General features: G+C 41.0%; 1 protein-coding gene across 1 annotated transcript in view; it reads right to left on the bottom strand.

Annotated features, from left to right (window-relative positions):
* Positions 1-19,990, bottom strand: part of LOC138983054 (uncharacterized) — a gene marked incomplete at its 5' end in the record, with an annotated part of 181,271 nt that overhangs the window by 131,936 nt on the left and 29,345 nt on the right. The window contains 12 exon segments of the mRNA XM_070356456.1: positions 5,600-5,754; positions 6,171-6,452; positions 7,007-7,136; positions 9,659-9,804; positions 10,869-11,007; positions 11,789-11,946; positions 14,054-14,153; positions 15,302-15,495; positions 16,400-16,526; positions 18,244-18,389; positions 18,854-18,989; positions 19,509-19,666. Of these exon segments, the coding sequence (XP_070212557.1) occupies positions 5,600-5,754; positions 6,171-6,452; positions 7,007-7,136; positions 9,659-9,804; positions 10,869-11,007; positions 11,789-11,946; positions 14,054-14,153; positions 15,302-15,495; positions 16,400-16,526; positions 18,244-18,389; positions 18,854-18,989; positions 19,509-19,666 (1,871 nt within the window).

Genomic DNA, 19,990 nt, shown 5'->3' with positions numbered 1-19,990 from the left:
CGAAACCATCGTTAAAGTGTAGAGGTCATTGGAGGTCACGACTAAACAAAATATGAGCCCGATCGCTTTGATAGTTTCCGAGAAAAGATATAAAATGTCTAATTTTTCCTTTGACGCTGACCTGTGACCTTGAAAAAGGTCAAAGGTCAACGAAACCATCGTTAAAGTGTAGAGGTCATTGGAGGTCACGACTAAACAAAATATGAGCCCGATCGCTTTGATAGTTTCCGAGAAAAGATATAAAATGTCTAATTTTTCCTTTGACGCTGACCTGTGACCTTGAAAAAGGTCAAAGGTCAACGAAACCATCGTTAAAGTGTAGAGGTCATTGGAGGTCACGACTAAACAAAATATGAGCCCGATCGCTTTGATAGTTTTCGAGAAAAGTCCAACGTTAAGGTGGTGTCTACGGACGGCCGGCCGGCCGGCCGGCCGGACAGACTAACACTGACCGATTACATAGAGTCACTTTTTCTCAAGTGACTCAAAAATGATAACACGAGCGTTTGTCCTGTTGTCTTGCGTGCAACACATTGTCCAACAAGAAGGGCAAAGCCCATACGACTCACATGCTTACATAGCAATGACATCATACACTAAGAACTGCTTTACACATTTTTCCTACCAAAATACATGTGACCTTGACCCAAGGTCAAGGTCATCCAAGGTCATGCAACACAAAGCTGTTAATTCAAGACATAGGAAGTACAATGGTGCTTATTGGCTCTTTCTACCATGAGATATGGTCACTTTTAGTGGTTCACTACCTTATTTTGGTCACATTTCATAAGGGTCAAAGTGACCTTGACCTTGATCATATGTGACCAAATGTGTCTCATGATGAAAGCATAACATGTGCCCCACATAATTTTTAAGTTTGAAACAGTTATCTTCCATAGTTCAGGGTCAAGGTCACTTCAAAATATGTATACAATCCAACTTTGAAGAGCTCCTGTGACCTTGACCTTGAAGCAAGGTAAACCAAACTGGTATCAAAAGATGGGGCTTACTTTGCCCTATATATCATATATAGGTGAGGTATTGAATCTCAAAAACTTCAGAGAAAATGGGAAAAATGTGAAAAATAGCTGTTTTTTAGGCAACATTTATGGCCCCTGCGACCTTGACCTTGAAGCAAGGTCAAGATGCTATGTATGTTTTTGGGGGCCTTGTCATCATACACCATCTTGCCAAATTTGGTACTGATAGACTGAATAGCGTCCAAGAAATATCCAACGTTAAAGTTTTCCGGACGGACGTCCGGACGGACGGACGACTCGGGTGAGTACATAGACTCACTTTTGCTTCGCATGTGAGTCAACAAGAAGGGCAAAGCCCATACGACTCACATGCTTGACCTTGACCTTAACTAAACCTAGCAATGACATCATACACTAAGAACTGCTTTACACATTTTTCCTACCAAAATACATGTGACCTTGACCCAAGGTCAAGGTCATCCAAGGTCATGCAACACAAAGCTGTTAATTCAAGACATAGGAAGTACAATGGTGCTTATTGGCTCTTTCTACCATGAGATATGGTCACTTTTAGTAGTTCACTACCTTATTTTGGTCACATTTCATAAGGGTCAAAGTGACCTTGACCTTGATCATATGTGACCAAATGTGTCTCATGATGAAAGCATAACATGTGCCCCACATAATTTTTATGTTTGAAACAGTTATCTTCCATAGTTCAGGGTCAAGGTCACTTCAAAATATGTATACAATCCAACTTTGAAGAGCTCCTGTGACCTTGACCTTGAAGCAAGGTAAACCAAACTGGTATCAAAAGATGGGGCTTACTTTGCCCTATATATCATATATAGGTGAGGTATTGAATCTCAAAAACTTCAGAGAAAATGGGAAAAATGTGAAAAATATCTGTTTTTTAGGCAACATTTATGGCCCCTGCGACCTTGACCTTGAAGCAAGGTCAAGATGCTATGTATGTTTTTTGGGGCCTTGTCATCATACACCATCTTGCCAAATTTGGTACTGATAGACTGAATAGTGTCCAAGAAATATCCAACGTTAAAGTTTTCCGGACGGACGGACGGACGTCCGGACGTCCGGACGGACGGACGGACGACTCGGGTGAGTACATAGACTCACTTTTGCTTCGCATGTGAGTCAAAAAGGAAAATGTATATTTTTCTCAGACGTTTTTTAAGTTGAAACCTTGAAACTTCACACACATTTGGGGTTTAATCGCCCCCATGCATGGTAAAAGTCTTGTTGACCCTTGTCAGATTTCAAGGTCACGGCTGGGTCACATGTGGTTCAGAAAACGGATGAAACATATTTTTTCAGAGATTTTTGAAGCTAGAACCTTCAAACTTCAAACAACGCTTTTGCTTAATGATTGTTCAACATGGAGAATTCAAGGTTGATCCTTGAGAAATGTGAAGGTCATAGCAGGGTCTCGTGTGGGTAAAAAAAAAAGGAAATTGTATTGAACTTCAATTTATATAAAACCAAAGTCTGGTTGATCTGTTTTAAGATTTAAGGTCAAATCTGTTATTTAAGGTCAAATCAAATAGAAATTTGTTGATGCTTAAATCTTTGAAACTTCCAACAGGTTTGAGGTTTGACAACTTCTGGACTTTGAAATCTGGTATGGTTGATCCTGGTAATATTAATTGGTCAAAACATCAAGATCAACAATTATAAAATAAGCACTTTCACCAATGTCAAGTGAGCAATAGCAGCAAACGTGAGTCTTATAAAGATTATCACTTTTTGTGTGACCTCAACTTGACCCCTCTGAATGCTCTCAATCATGGAAATTGACCACACTTTGATTATAACCAAACAACATCAAAACTTTGGAATGTGTGAAGTTTCAAAGGTGTTGCTTAACCCCTTCCCTGCCAGCGTGAAAAAGCGCATTTGTATTCCTGTGTGCCGGAGCAAAATTTGACTTTTGAGGGTGTGTTCACTAAAACGTGAATAATTCAGGCATTTGAAGAGATATCTCTTAGATATTTGGCATGTTTTTTTCTAACATCCCTGGCCCCAATTACAAGTGAAATTAGTTTCATTTGGCAGGACAGAAATTTTTAAGTAATTATTTATTCTTTTTTTTTTCCCCGTGATCAAGCATTTTCGGAACATAACAACACACTTGATCACAAAAATGCATGACAAAACACAACAAAAAACTGGTGTAACAAAGGGAAAAACATCAGGTACTCACAAAACTTCTTGGTAATCAACTTCACTGCTATAAGCATCCAAAGTTATAAGGGTTAGCTGTTCATGGTAAGGTAAGTCCGGAATCGCACGTCATACTCCACAGCTGAGACTCAGAAGCAACAAAGTCACAATCCACAGAGCAGGCAAAGTCCACACACTACTTCCAGTATATGAATTTTGTGTGATAATCCACAAAACACTGAGGAAAGCACAAGGCTGCTCTCAAGGTACTGGTCAGCATAAAGGTTTGTTTGGAAGACAAGGTGGTTGATGAGGTCGTCATCAAAAAACAGCTGCATCCAGTCTACTGGTTCAAAATTGTCAACATTGCACTGCATGCCTGGATTGCCTTGAAATTGGATGTCTTGGTTTGGCGCAGTTGCATCAGCATCTGTCCAATTTCTTATCTTATCTTCCTGACGTTGTCTTGGAATTTGTCGGGCACGGCCGCGGCCACGCCCCCTCGCATTACCTCTCCCTCGTTGTCCTCTTCCCACACTGCTTCCTCGACCCCTGCCGCGACCTCTGACCACAGGACATGAAGTTGATGGGCCAGGCATTGGTTCTGCTTCGGCATCACTGCCATCAGTCTCCGACTGATCACTGTCAGTGGCAGATACACTTGGTTCGTAGCTGATATCATTGTCATCATCAATGCCTACCTCGGACAAAAGAGGGTGGTGCTGGTTGAAATCAGTTTCTTCCTCGTCTGATTCGCTGTCACTTCCATCTCTAAGGTCTTCATCATCACTGTCTTGGTCATTTAGGCACTCTTGAAGCACTTCAAGTGCTGAATAGCGCTTGAAAACAGACCTCGTGGTACCCCCACGCCGTCCACCATCCGACATCTTTGTTGACGACTTAACACAGATAACTCCCGAAGTTTCAAAATTCTCCCAAACATCAATATTTGCTATTCATAACGGTCAAAGGGAAGGAACCGTTGGTTCAAGATGTCTAACTGCTCTGCCAACAGTTTTTGCAGTTACCCCCCTTCTTGGGTGGATACAGGACTCTGATGCGTACACCTCGAACGACGTTCGTGGCGGGGCAGACAGGATGCCAAAAAACACCTCGAACGCCGTTCGTGGCAGGGCAGGGAAGGGGTTAAAAGGCGTTCGTGAAAATGACAATTGTATGTGTCTGACTTCAATGCGACCCCGCTGCGACCTTGACGTTTGATTTTATCAACCAGACTTTCATTATGTGTGAATGACTTCAAACACTATAAAACTAGTTGAAGAAATTGACAATTTTTCAAAGTTTAAGCCAGATGGCACTGCTGTGACCTTGAAATTTGACAAACATTAACCAGGCGGTCACCTTTTTTAGAAAATATCCGTAAAGGATCTTTAACCTTACTGTGACCTTGGAATTTGATGAGGTTTAATTTAACTTGCGTAGTGTGCCAAGTTTCAAGGCCCTAGCTTCAAAAACATATGAGAAAACCTCATTGAAAAATGTATATGTTTGACCTCAACGCGACCCTGCTGTGGCCTTGACTTTTTCAACCAGACTTTAATCGTGTGTGAACATTATACACTAGAACTGTGTGTATTTTCAAAGCTCGTGCTATAAACGCGCTGAATAAATTGAAAATATTCCACATTTGGACCAGATGTGACCCCGCTGTGACCTTGAACTTTGACAAAGATTAACCAGCAGGTCACTTTTAATGAGGTTTTATAAAAATGCTGAAAGTATGTGAAGTATGTAAAGTCTAACTGATCTAGTATTAAAACATGTAAGACGTGACAACGACAATTTTCCAGTTTGCAAAGGAAATTTAACCTCGCTGTGACCTTGAAATTCAATGTTGTTTAATGTGATGTGCACCATACCTGGAGGTCATTATACTTTGGTTGTGTGCCAAGTTTCAAAGCCCTAGCTTTAAAAACGTGCGAGATAACCTTAATGCTATGACTCAGTGCCGTTTTGAATGATATAACGAACAAAATTATCGTTATTTGTAAAATCATTTGGGTAAATTTATCTTTTCTTTTCGTAATTGGGTTCCAGCATCTGTTGTCTTAACAAAAATCACAATATCAGTCGTGTTTGTCAACTTTTATTTTTTAGCCCCTTTGTCCGCTTTTCGTGCGCACCTTTTGGCACTTAGTCATATAATAAATCTAAACTGTCATAAAACAGTGGTATTTGCAATGAAAGGACACCAATGGAACCAGTCAAAATGTCCCCACATTGCAGGTGGCCTTTTATGACAGGTATGCTTGGTTAAGATAGACGGACAAAGGGATAACAGAAGTTACTTGTCCTTTATTGGGAGGTGGCCTATCGTCCAGAGGGCCTCACATCACAGGTACCACTGTATCCAATTCAAATCTAGGCAAATGGCTAAATGCTTTGCTGTGTTCAGCCCATTTTTTTTTCATGTTTACCTGAGGCAGCACAGAGGCTAAAGTTGTCATGAACGTTGAGTTGATAGAAAGGTGATTTCTCTTCCCCTGACATCTGCCGCAGCTGCTGCATGGTACATTGGTACTTGTTGGCTCGCAGGATGTACACAGCACACGTCAGCGTGTCCACATAGCGGCTGAAACATTGAACACAAATTAGGTAAACATCTACTATCTATTATAGGCAGCTGAACTCCATCTTTGGGGATACATGTAAAATTAAAATTGTCTTAGAACACCAAGGGACACCACCTGGCCAGAGGAGACAGCGCTAGAAAAGAAGCTATACGGCCCCAGAGAGGACTTGGAGAGGACAGCACGTTTCGCCCTGCAGTCCGGACTGACGATCTAACAGCGAACGACAAGAAGAAAAAGAAGTCTTAGAACACCAAAGTTGTCCAGATTTACCGTTAAATAATGTCTACAAATGTACCTCCATTTTAACAATCCCTCCCCTCAAGAACTGATTCTTTTACCTAGGTTGTAGGAGGGGTGTAAAAGCAAAATGCATCCTCACTCACTGAACTCCCAACTCAGTCTCACACACACTCACGAGCAGGTGTCGTTGATGTTTCCAGCAGGTGCAATGGCCTCCAATGATTTGGAGCAGGGGCCTTGAACGATGCTCCAGACGTCGGACAAGTTTGATGGGCACCCTTGTACACAGTTGAGGGCACTGTACATGTTGTTCAAGTTGGCAGTCGGCATCATTGTCCAGTTCCCAAGAAAGCGAGCGGTCACAAAGAAGGAGAGACTATGCAAGAAGGACTGTCGACTATCCGCCACACTGCAGCCGCTGAACTGACTCAGGCACTCGTAGACTGCTTTTGCGTCTCTGTTTGATGACAGGTAGTGCGAGCGTTTATGTACATGTATATAGAAACAGACAAGACAGATAGAAAAAACAGACAGAGGTTGCAGCATGTCCTTGTGTGCTGGTGCAAAAATTGGTTGTGAAAGTACATGTACATGCAGATATACACTAACAGACGTCGACAGACATACAGACACACAAAAATACAAGAACACAAACATGCGCGCGCACACACACACATGTGCACACACACTCACGCATACATTAACAGACACACACATGCATGCATTAACAGACAGACACAGACACAGACACAGACACACACACATGCGCACACACACACACACACAGTCAATCTGAAAAACAAAAATATCTGATGAACATGAATGCATCAAACACAGTCATATTCAGAGAAAGCAACTAAATACAGCAGGAGCCACACATATTACACACACACAAAGAAAAATGGACTGACAGACATGCACTTAAAGATAAAAATCATTCGGCGGTCTGACGGTGTATGAAGGTATTACCGTGGTGCAAAAGGAGAAAACAACAACAAACGAAATGCAAACCTGCATGCTTGTTCTCGAGACACATTGACAACGTTGTAGAAAGTACCAAACAACAGCAAACACTGCTGCTGAGGAGATCCTTCGGTGAGGTTGTAACATCTGTCTCCCTTCTCCAAATTAGTGGTATACTCTGAAAAGAGAAAAGGGCAGTTTCCAGGTACACTGCATACTAGTGCTATCCATGATTCCACTGTTGCAAACAGAGACGCAAAATAAGAAAGAGGGAAGGGACTGATGAAAAAAGAGACCAAGACATCAACCATTCCCCAAAATGTACGATGAACAGACCTGAAATTCTTAACATAATGCTTTTACAGCAGAGCACACAAAAAAAGAAGAAACCTCACATCATTTTAGATATTACCAAAAACACAAATTATGTATTGTACACATACTAGACTAAAAAGTTAAAACCACAGAATAATATATGGTGTTTGATGGGTTGTTGACAGACCAGCTTTTTTGTCGGTCCGAGGGGGAGCATATCGTCTTTTGTTTCATATTTAAGGCCGCGGTCAATAAATATGAAACAAAAAAGTCGATGTGCCCCCCACGAGGACCGACAAAAAAAGCTGGTCTGACAACAAACCACCAAACATCGTTTTTGTCATCATTTTGGTTGTGAGAAAATAAGTGCCAAATCAACACAAGGAGCCATGCTTTGAAACACAAGTTCCGTTTTGAAAATACATGTTTTGGTGCGCCAGCACGTTGCTGCAATCAAAGCTGGCGTGTGAAAGCAACTTTCTGTGTTTTGATTTCATAAAATGTTGGGATAAGTATGTCAGGTTTGAGGATGCACAGTTCTGTTTGCTCCTCTCAGGATTCCACCCCCTCGGTTTTCAGTTGTAAATATTAAGCTTAGTGATTGAATGTGGAAGCTACGTTGGGTCAAAGGTGACAGAAGAATTATGTCGTGCAGCGAAGGAAAGAATCGCGATCTTGTTTCTGACTCATTGCCTCTTTGTTTTTCATTAGACCTGTCATTCTGCTTGCTCGGCTTTGTTAGATGTTTGCATATCTTGTTGCTATGTTCTTTGCTTTTATTATTATTTCTTATTTGCGCCTCGTTTAGCGATACAACGTCTTGTGCATGGGTCAAAATTTGTGTGTCAGGGGTCAATTGGTTTGACTTGAACTTGATGTTCGTGTTTCTCCGAACGTCTGTCAAAACACAGATACACGCACTCCATGACTTTGTAAGAAGACAAAACATATCGCTAGGTTTCATTTGTTTGTGATGAATTTATGACCTTTCATGAAGTAGTTTTGTTTTTTATATTTAGTCAAGTTTTGACTAAATATTTTAACGTAGAGGGGGGAATCGAGACGAGGGTCGTGGTGTATGTGTGTGTGTGTGTCTGTCTGTCTGTCTGTCTGTGTGTGTGTGTAGAGCGATTCAGACTAAACTACTGGACCGATCTTTATGAAATTTGACATGAGAGTTCCTGGGTATGAAATCCCCATACGTTTTTTTCATTTTTTCAATAAATGTCTTTGATGACGTCATATCCGGCTTTTCGTGAAAGTTGAGGCGGCACTGTCACGCTCTCATTTTTCAACCAAATTGGTTGAAATTTTGGTCAAGTAATCTTCGACGAAGGCCGGGGTTTGGTATTGCATTTCAGCTTGGTGGCTTAAAAACTAATGAGTGAGTTTGGTCATTAAAAATCTGAAAATTGTAAAAAAAAATTTTTTTTTATAAAACGATCCAAATTTACGTACATCTTATTCTTTATCATTTTCTGATTCCAAAAATATATAAATATGTTATATTTGGATTAAAAACAAGCTCTGAAAATTAAAAATATAAAAATTATTATCAAAATTAAATTGTCCAAATCAATTTAAAAACACTTTCATCTTATTCCTTGTCGGTTCCTGATTCCAAAAACAACTATATGATATGTTTGGATTAAAAACACGCTCAGAAAGTTAAAACGAAGAGAGGTACAGAAAAGCGTGCTATCCTTCTCAGCGCAAGTACTACCCCGCTCTTCTTGTCAATTTCACTGCCTTTGCCGTGCGCGGTGGACTGACGATGCATGCTACGAGTTTTCGGTCTTGCTGCGTTGCATTGCGTTCAGTTTCATTCTGTGAGTTCGACAGCTACTTGACTAAATGTTGTATTTTCGCCTTACGCGACTTGTTGTTTACTTGTGCCAGTTTGCCAGTTCGTTTTTGGAACTTTGCAAAGCAGTGTCGTCTGTCTAGGTCTGGGGAAACGCCAATGAAAAGAGCCGAAGAATCCCCGAGCGTTTCTATTGGGTTTGCTTTTGATTATACATGTATAACCTGCTTCCTGCAACTATGGTAACCGGGGATTTATTGCATTGCAGGGAACATGATATTTATTTCCCAGGTGTTTGTGAATGAAAACTCGTGAAAATGATGACAAAAGATGATATTTTGATATGTGAAACTGTCGGATGCAACAACCAGTGGGACTGGCCTGCCCGGTTGACATTCTATTTTCCACAGTTTGTAACATAAAACACAGTAAAAGGACACAATGTTCCTGTTAAAGTCAACACTACTGCTGTCAGGAGAACATAACAGAGTTAAATTTGGAAACAAAACCAAAGATGAGAGGATGCGTTGGCAGCACAACAAACAGATCAATCTAAAACAGTCAAGAAACGGTCAACACACCTGTACACCTGGCAACTGCTTCCTGGAATTCCGGCATTCTGGAGTAGTCCAGACGAGACAGGTTTGTGGTCAAGCTCTGGAAGTCACACTTCAGTCCCATAGACTTCAGCACACCGTTCACTTGAGCTGCTTTCAGGAAGGCCGGGCTGAAATACAATTCAGTTTACTCAGCTTCACCAAGACGGCAAGAGTTCAAGCACAGTGGAACCTCCCTTTCAAGGCCTCCTGTTTCCCAGCCCTGGAAGTCCAACAAATGGTGTACTCGCCTTTGGCTAGTGATTCTGAAAATTTACTAGCCAGAGAGCAAACTTTACCAGCCAAACCAACAATTAGTTTCAGCAAACTTACTCGCATTTGGCGAGTACATGAACATTTCTACTCGCCAGTTACATGGCGAGTAAAATACTCGGCACTTTCAGGCCTGTTTCCAGATCTACCCCATTTTGAGACCCTACGTTTTCTTCAGTTTCTTTCTGTTCAATTGCCTCTATCTTATAAGACAACCTCCCGTTTGAAACATGATTTTCTCATATTTTGAGGGCCGTTGAAATGGTAGTTCCAGTATACATGAAAATATATGTCATCAATAATTGAAACATTGGGGAAGCAAACCACTCTGGAATGTCCAAACTTTTTAAGTCAATAGTGGCAAGAAAGAAAGAAAAAGAGAAAGCGATAAAGTAAGGCAAAGTAAAAGAGAGATAAAACGGGAGAGAGATAAATAACAGCAAAGACAGAAGAAAAAATGAAAGAAAGAAAAGCGAAAGCATGCAGACAATCTAGCACTCGCAGAAATTAACCAAGCTTAAACAAATTCACATCATTTTGTGCAACAATTGCAGACCTGTTTACCCCAAAAACTTGACAAGAGTAATGGTCAAGCCAAAAATAGTAATCTGATGACTAAATAGTAATCCCAGGAGTTACAAATGCCAACATTAGCAACATAAACCTAAGTTGAAGCACATTTTACAATCGTAATCCGGACTCAAATGGAGTATTTTTTCCCAAAATCCTACAAAAAATAGTAATAAATTACTCCAAAATAGTAAGGGTAAACAGGTCTGCAAATGGTACAGTCAAACCTGTCTGCAATGACCACCCAAGAGGGTCCTTTTGATTGGTCGTAACAGGGAGACAGTTGTAAAAGAGAGGGGGTTGCCAAGGCAGGTCTGACTGTATTACACTGCACTGAAATAATGGGACTCACGTGCAAGGATTTGGAAGGTAACCAAGATCAATGTCATCGTAGCCGTCCATTTCCACATAGTGTGCGATGTATGAGAGTGCATCAGGATTTGAACACAGTGGAGTTCGATCCAGGTTCACAGAGAACTGGAAGTTGGTGCCTGCAAAATCCATATCATGATAAGACAAAATGTACTACATACTATGAACATGTAAGGTTCAGACAAGTGTTCCATGTGGTGCTTTCTAATCATTTTTCAGACATAAAGGATTGACACTGTTAGAAATTGAGGATTTCTGCCATCTTTTTTCTATAAATATTCTACAAAGCAGTCAAGAAAAGAAAACAGAAACAGTCAATCAATCAACCAATCAATCAATCATTCACTTAATCACACATTCGTACAAATACTATTGAGATCATTATGCTAAAAGTGCTGTGTGACAATAGGACAATGCTGTATGCTAAAAGTGCTGTGTGACAATAGGACAATGCTGTATGCTAAAAGTGCTGTGTGACAATAGGACAATGCTGTATGCTAAAAGTGCTGTGTGACAATAGGACAATGCTGTATGCTAAAAGTGCTGTGTGACAATAGGACAATGCTGTATGGTTTACCTTGATGATCACATGTTCCCCTTTCACCCCAACCTCGATTGAAATCACAAATTGGAATTTGACAACTGAACATAAAACTTCAATTTAGACCCCCCCCCACCCCACCTCCTTTCAAGACTTCCACTATATAAGACCACCTTAAATAAGACTCCCTCCCTTTTAAGCCATAATTTTGTCTGAATTTTGGAGCTCTAGAAAAAGGGGTTCAACTGTACCAAGTCCGTACCCTCGTCCCACTTCTCCCCAACCACACTCTCCGTCACATACCCCCCCCCCCCCCTGCTCCTCAACCCCTTCCCCCACCCCCATCACACAATCCCCACCTGAGCACTGTGTTGTGACGTCAATGCTAGAGGCCTGTTTGATAGCACTGAAAGGGCCAGCGTTGGTCTGCGTCATGCGAAGCAGTTCGTCCACGCTGCATGACATGTTCTGTGTGCGCAGGATGAAGGCCATGCATTTGATGGTGCTGGCGTAATGGCTGCAGGGACAGACACAGGTTATCCATCATTACAGCGTCTTAGCAACTAAAGGAAAAGACGGCGGAGGAGAAGGAAAAGCAACACAAACAAGAAGGGCAAAGCCCATACGACTCACATGCTTTACACATTTTTCCTACCAAAATACATGTGACCTTGACCCAAGGTCAAGGTCATCCAAGGTCATGCAACACAAAGCTGTTAATTCAAGACATAGGAAGTACAATGGTGCTTATTGGCTCTTTCTACCATGAGATATGGTCACTTTTAGTGGTTCACTACCTTATTTTGGTCACATTTCATAAGGTCAAAGTGACCTTGACCTTGATCATATGTGACCAAATGTGTCTCATGATGAAAGCATAACATGTGCCCCACATAATTTTTAAGTTTGAAACAGTTATCTTCCATAGTTCAGGGTCAAGGTCACTTCAAAATATGTATACAATCCAACTTTGAAGAGCTCCTGTGACCTTGACCTTGAAGCAAGGTAAACCAAACTGGTATCAAAAGATGGGGCTTACTTTGCCCTATATATAATAATAATAATGCAAACTTTTATAGCGCTAATCTAGAAAAATGTCTACTCTTAGCGCTTTACAATACATACATCGACCAAGCATACTATACACGCACAGGCAAAGAAACCGACCAAACATAACCAACAAACTATACATGCACAGGCAAAGAAAACGACCAAACATACAATACACGCACAGGCAAAGATAACGACCAAACATAAACAAACATACTATGACCAATCATAACCAACATACTATACGCGCGCAGGCAAAGAGAACAATCAGCACATGTAATAATTACTGACAACTAATGATGCAGGCATACAATGACAATCCAATACACAGCCTAGGCACAAGAACCACATAAGGCTACTGTATAAAAACGTGTCAACAATACTATTTACACACACACAAACAGTGCTGACACAAAGCGCAGAAAATATATATACACGTTATTTTAGGCACTAGGTAGGGGGTGAGGTGGGGCGGGATGGGGTGGGTGGGGAGATGCTGGAGGGAAAATCACTTGCGCTGAAAGAGGTGTGTTTTGAGATTTGTCTTGAATGTAGTGAGAGAATCTGTGTGTCTGAGAGGCAGAGGTAATCTATTCCAGGTCACAGGGGCTTGATAGGCGAAGGACCTCTCGCCATCATATATAGGTGAGGTATTGAATCTCAAAAACTTCAGAGAAAATGTGAAAAATGTGAAAAATAGCTGTTTTTTAGGCAACATTTATGGCCCCTGCGACCTTGACCTTGAAGCAAGGTCAAGATGCTATGTATGTTTTTTAGGGCCTTGTCATCATACACCATCTTGCCAAATTTGGTACTGATAGACTGAATAGTGTCCAAGAAATATCCAACGTTAAAGTTTTCCGGACGGACGTCCGGACGGACGGACGGACGACTCGGGTGAGTACATAGACTCACTTTTGCTTCGCATGTGAGTCAAAAACCAACGAAACAAAACAAACAAACCGAAAAAAACAAAAAAAGAAGAAGAAATTAACAACAACAAAACCAAGAACAAGAAGAGCCAGTAATTAACAAGAATATGAAGAAGAAAACGAATAATCATCATCATCATCAGCATCATCATCACAAACTGGTTTCCACTACACAGGACTGAAAGAAAGTTCAACACAATTAGTACTTAAAGTACAGAGCTACGTGTGTTATCCATCCCATATCACAAGAATTGCAGACCTTCTCATAGAACATGCCAGTTACAACACTTGCCAGCATATTTGGTATGCTATACATTTATGAGTGCATGTGATGTTGAAACGGTGCTTGTAAATTGTTTGGAGCCATCAATATCCTAAGATAGATCTTCACTCTTTTTTCTTTCAGACCTGTATTTTCTTCTAGCACAATGCCTACCTGCCTACAATGCTTATTGCAAAGGCTCCCTCCCATTCAAGACCTTATTTTTTGAGAGTTTCACAGCCAAAGAGGGATTCTACTGTATACTGGGATATCCCTACATTTTCCAAAAGGATAAAAGATCGATATATCTAAAAAAAACAAAACGCTCTGCCTCATTTGATAAAGATTATTCCCAAAGGATGGTCACAGTCTGCACTCACTGGCAAGCCTCAGAAGTCCCGTCTGCTGACATCAGCATCTTGATGGAAGAGTCACAGTTTGACATCACTTGCTGCACCTCTGACCAGTCCGGACACGTGCCTGCAAAGAGAAGTATAAACATTATTGATGTCAACAATTATGTCAAAAATGATGTCACAACTGATGTCACAACTGATGTCGGAACTGATGTCACAACTGATGTCGGAACTGATGTCACAACTGATGTCGGAACTGATGTCACAACTGCACACACCAAGCAGGGAATATGTTGCTAGTACAGTGGAACATGTCTATAACAATCACCCAAGGGACTGAACAAAAGTGGTTGTTACAGACAAGTGGTCTCCATGGAAAGGTGAACTATGTAGAAGAAAAACGGGTCTGGGATATATATGAGTGGTCGTTATGGGCAGGTGGTCACTTTGGAGAGGTGGTCGCAAGGGTAGATATATTTGAATGTATTTATTTTCTTCAACAAATTTGCTGAGATGGCCATAGAAGTTGTTTTTCTGGTTGCGATTTTCAGGCGTTTACAGTAGTTCTTGGCATCATGTTTTCCCCTCTGTAATAAACATTCACCAGCTCTTTAGAAATGATGCCTTGGTTTTGTTGATTGAAAAGTAGTTTCATACAGCATCAGGATAGGTCCTTCTTGGTTCTGCTTTGTCGTGAACAACATTCGTAAAAGACCCACAACAATGTTGCTGGGTCATACAGTCAAACCTGTCTATAACGATCACTCAAAGGACTCACCAAAAGTGGTCGTCATAGACAGGTGGTTGTCATGGACAGGGTCCCAGTTTAGGCAAACTTGCATGCTCATTTTAAATGCTCCAACATGCACAGAGCAAATTATTCCTCTCATCCAAAACTGTCACTGGCAGATTGTCACTGGTTTGTGGACTTGTCTCCTCTTTTTTTTTTTGAACAGGCAACTACCCGTGCAAAGAAGAACAGTCGGCCAATTGACATCTTTTCCATAATACCCAATTTCGTTGGATTACTGCATTTCACGCGTTTAACTGCAGTCCTGACGAGTGTTGCTGGCCTATGCAATAGACCCCATGTGTGTGTGTGTGTCACGGTGTGTGTGTATGTCTGCATCTAGTATGTGCACATGCATTATCACTGTTACACTTCAAAAGAGACATTCGCTCCATATAAAAGCCCAGGAGAATATCAAAACTGACAATGACACATTGAACAGTACATCATTTACAGACAAATCTTTAAACGCCAATACTTACCACCACTGGCACCATCTGAACCGCACACCAGGGCCGGGTAAACATTGTTGTAGTTAATGCCCGCAGCGATGGACACATTACCCAGCTTCTTGTACGTTAGAGCAAGAGACAGAAAGTCCATGAACGATCGCTGGCTCTGCTGCAAACTGCAGCCGCTGAACTTGTTTAGACACTCGTATGATTTCCTTGCATCACTGCACAGGGAAAAAGATGCATTATGACTCCACAGAAGACGGATTACGGCTCCCTGTATGGCAGGGTGATTTAAACTGGTTGTGCTGTAATTGTCCCATATGGATAAAGGGTCACTTCTCTGAACCATGTAGCCCAAACGAATGTTAAGTGCAAGTCATGTTGGTGACATTGTGAAATGCAAGTGGAGAAAACACAGCAAGTCATGAAGCTCTGACAGCAGGAAACAGCCACAGTTACAGGAACAACAATTTCTTTGCCAAAAAAAATAAATAAACATAACCACTTCAATTCATGATGGCAATACCAACAAAGCAAATGACATTCTTTCTTCTGTGTTGGTTTACATTAGTGTACAGGCTTAACAGGGTCAATGAAAAATATGAACACATCTGTATCAAAAATTACACATGTACAAGCAAAAATATCCAAACGACCAAAAAGAACAAAAATACCACCATACCACCACATTATAAACTGCAAAGGCATAATTATTGAACACTGAAGCAAGTGTTATAACAAACCTGCAGACGGGCGCAGCGGCCTAGTGGATAAGACATCGGCCTCCTAATCGGAAGGTCATGAGTTCAAATCCCGTCCGCGGCCGCCTGGTGGGTTAAGGGTGGAGATTTTTCCGATATCCCAGGTTAACTTATGTGCAGACCTGCTAGTGCCTTTGTGTGTACACGTAAGCACAAGTATGCACCGAAAAGATCCTGTAATTCATGTCAGAGTTTGGTGAGTTATAGAAACACGAAAATACCCAGCATGATACCCCCGAAAGCGGTGTATGGCTGCCTGAATGGCGGGGTAAAAATGGTCATACACGTAAAAACCCACTCGTGCAAAAACATGAGTGAACATGGGAGTTTCAGCCCATGAACGAAGAAGAAGAAGATAACAAACCTGCATGCTACTTCTGCTGTAACATTCACAGGGCTAAAGAATGTCCCGATGTGGACAAGGCAAGACTGCTGAGGCGATCCATTAGTGAGATTGAAGCATCTGTCGTCTGACAGGTTTGTTGAGTACTCTGAAAAAAGGGGAACAGGCACTCAGGTTAACACCAGAAACAAAACAAAAGTCTGAAGTTCCATCGATAAGACGAGGAGATGTATCATTCTGTTCTACTGCAATCAAGAAGATCTTACTGTGAAGGAAATCACGAATAACATTGACAGGCAAAGTTTATAGTGATAGCCTCCACGCTTTTAGAGCGCTAACCAGGGATAGTAGCGTGACGTAGAGAAGTGTATGGCACGTTCTGTGAATTCAACTCACTGACCGAGAGAGTTGACTTTGTACATCGCAACGAAAGTATAGTTACACTTAACCACTGTCCAGCGACAGGGAGGGGTTGTCACGGGAATCGACCGGGAGAAAGGAAGCCCGAGTAGAGCACTTAACAGTGCGTCGTATAACCGGTCAGACAGGAAGGTAGCGACCAGATGACGGCACCAAGGATCTGAGAAGTCGCCCTAATTATCTTACCTATTGGCTCGCCTAGCGGAGATTCGACGGGATTTATAGACGCTAGAGCACGGTTATTTTGTGTCCGTATAGTTGGACCCTAGAGGTCACTGGGCGATAGTTACTGCGTAGACCGAGGTCGCCAGTAAAAGGATTTAGTAGTAAATACATTTCCTAGTGTACGGCTATAGAAGCTGTGTGATTCTGTGTAGGACCAGAATTAAAATATGTCTACAAGAACTTGATTACTTAAGAGATACAGAATATTTAGTAGACAGAGTAGACGGTGATTTTTGACTATACAAGAGCCGTGAGTCGTTACACTTAAAATAGATATCGTGCGCCTATGAGGTCACGGACTGGTTGTATTTCTTTACCTGATTGAAGAGTAGAGAGTTTTGATAGCGCAATTGTACGAGATTGTCATCTCTAGTTGTTTTTGCTACAAAACTGTGAGTACCGGATTTTTTGAGTATCTAACCTTTATGTTCATGATTGTGTGTATTTGTGTGTATGCTGTCATAACTGATTAATACAGTGGAGGGAACTTACATTTGGAGTTGTGTTTGATTCCTGTATGACAGCGTACTAGCGCATTTGCATTCATTCACACTTACAACAGTTACAATTAAAACTTGTCCTAAGCTACACTAAGGAACATTCACTGTACCTTAATTAAGATTAATATATAGTATATGTGCAGTCATTTACTTGAAAATGGTCTGGAACCATGATAATGATAATGACCATGAACACTGATTAGTAAACACAAATTACGTAGCTGGGACTGTCTTCTATTTCTGTCTTTGGTGTATCGTCTCCAAGATTTCTTATGGCGTTATGCTAAGCCCATCCGCTCTTTTACAGTGGCCCGATGATCCAATATTCTTCCTTTCCCTACTCTCTTTGTCTGTGTATCTGGCTGCATACTTATACACAGACAGGAAAAGAAAGGACAGTAGCTACAGCATACCTCAGCTATCACATAGCCCTTTGAATATTACTGAGTTATTAGCTTCATAAAATAAATGGTACATTTTTGTTGAAAAACTTGGAAAAATAATACTAGGCTTTAACACTGAGTTTTTGATTCCAGTAAAGCGCAATGTCCCTCTTAATTCAAGACCAAAGCACAAAGACTTCCTCTTCTCAGTCCCTTCAGATTTTGTTTACAATGTTTAGCAAATTTACCTTTGTTTTAAACCTAGCTCCCATTAAAGACCTGACTTTCTTTAAGACCAGGTTTTTTGGTCCTACAAAGTGGGTTGAAATGAACGCACCTGTACACCTAGTCACTGCCTGCTGAAGATCTGGCATTTTGGAGTAGTCCAGCTTAGACAAGGCCGTAGTCAAGTTCTGGAAGTCACACTTCAGTCCGAGAGATTTCAGCACTGAGTTGACCTGAACTGCTCCTTGTATGGCGGGGCTGAAAAAAAAGCAGCCTTGAGTATGACAATCTGTGTTATAAAGCATGATGCAGGTAAGAAACCTCTGTCATCTTGCAGACATAAATTATGTTGCAACGACACATCCCAGCATGTGAATATTTGAACCATTTGCTTAGAACTGCACTTGTACAATAAAGTATGCTTACCCTAATGGGATTGGAATTGATCTATCATTTCCACCGCACTTAAGAAATTGTCAATGTGTAAACAAAACACACACACACACATGCTGCTTCTTTGAGTTTGCATCTAAAAAGGTTTCAACTCGAAACACAAAAAAGATGCAAAATACCAAATCAAGTGCTTTATCAACTTCTGGTTCCTAACCCAACCAAATGTTTTGTTATTGTTAATGACAACTGATTGCTCAAGAAAACACTACCCACAGTACACAAAAACACCACCAAGAAAAACACACCACCAAGAAAAACAAACAACTCACGTGCATGGGTTAGGAGCAAAGGGTGGGCGCTCTGAGATGTTGAAACTGATGGCATACTGCGTAATGTACAGCAAGGCATCAGGAACAAAGCACAGCGATGTTTTGTCCAAGTTTACAGAAATAGAGACGTTGGTCCCTGAAGAGTGTAAGAATTCAAACTCAAAGAAGCAGCATGAAATTCATGTGAAGGCCTACCTAAACAGCAATTTGAATAAGAGTATCTTCAGAACTGAGAAGTATTCAAGGTACCGAGTAGTAGTACCAGTAATTTATAAGTTAAATAACACATGCAATAAAATGATAAAACAATGAACAAAAAGAAATATAATCTCCTATTGATCTTGACAAAACTGTACAAATACATACGTATGTAATTGTAATCTATCAGTTTGGCAAATATTTTATATTTTAAATAATCCACACACACACTGACTCACATAAAAAAAGAAGCAAATGCGAACCATGCACGATACTTATAAAATTAAAAAGAATAAAGAAATGGAAATATATATATTTCAAGATGAAAGAAAAGAAAAAGAGAAGAGGAAAAAAAGGAGACAAAACAAACCACACAGTGACACACACAATAAAACAAGAATGAAAAGTTTAATGAGAAGAAATCTTAACAAACAATTATACAACTCCAGATCCCTACCTGCACACTGAGACCTGACATCAATACCAGCAGCCTGCTGATCAGGGTTGAAGAGAGTCATGCCCGCCTGAGCCATCTGAAGCAGCTCATCCACACTACATCTCTTGTTCTGAGTGCGTAGGATGTACACACCACACTTGATGGTGTTGGCATAGTGGCTGAAATTTAGAGGCAAAAAGGGTCTCATTTATTTTTTCACTGGGACTGAAGATGTCACAAAGTGTCAGGGTTTTCGGTCAGAAGTCCAACACTTAACTGTTAACACTAACACTATACAGTCAAAAGCCTAGCATTAGCAAACTTGTACAAACATGTAATCAGCGTGACATTATCTACTAGTACAGCGTTCATCAAGCAGAACCAGAGAGGTAGCGATGTGGACTCTTATTCGAACGAAAGATCAGATAGAAAATGAAAATCTACAGTCTGATACACTGTACTGCACCTATGGCTGACCGCCCTGATATGGCCCTTCGTGGTCG

Source organism: Littorina saxatilis, linkage group LG12 (assembly GCF_037325665.1).
Source record: "Littorina saxatilis isolate snail1 linkage group LG12, US_GU_Lsax_2.0, whole genome shotgun sequence".
In the NCBI taxonomy this organism is placed as follows: Eukaryota; Metazoa; Mollusca; class Gastropoda; order Littorinimorpha; family Littorinidae; genus Littorina; species Littorina saxatilis.
The sequence above is the reverse complement of the archived record's forward strand: the minus strand, read 5'-3'. Positions and strand labels throughout refer to the sequence as shown.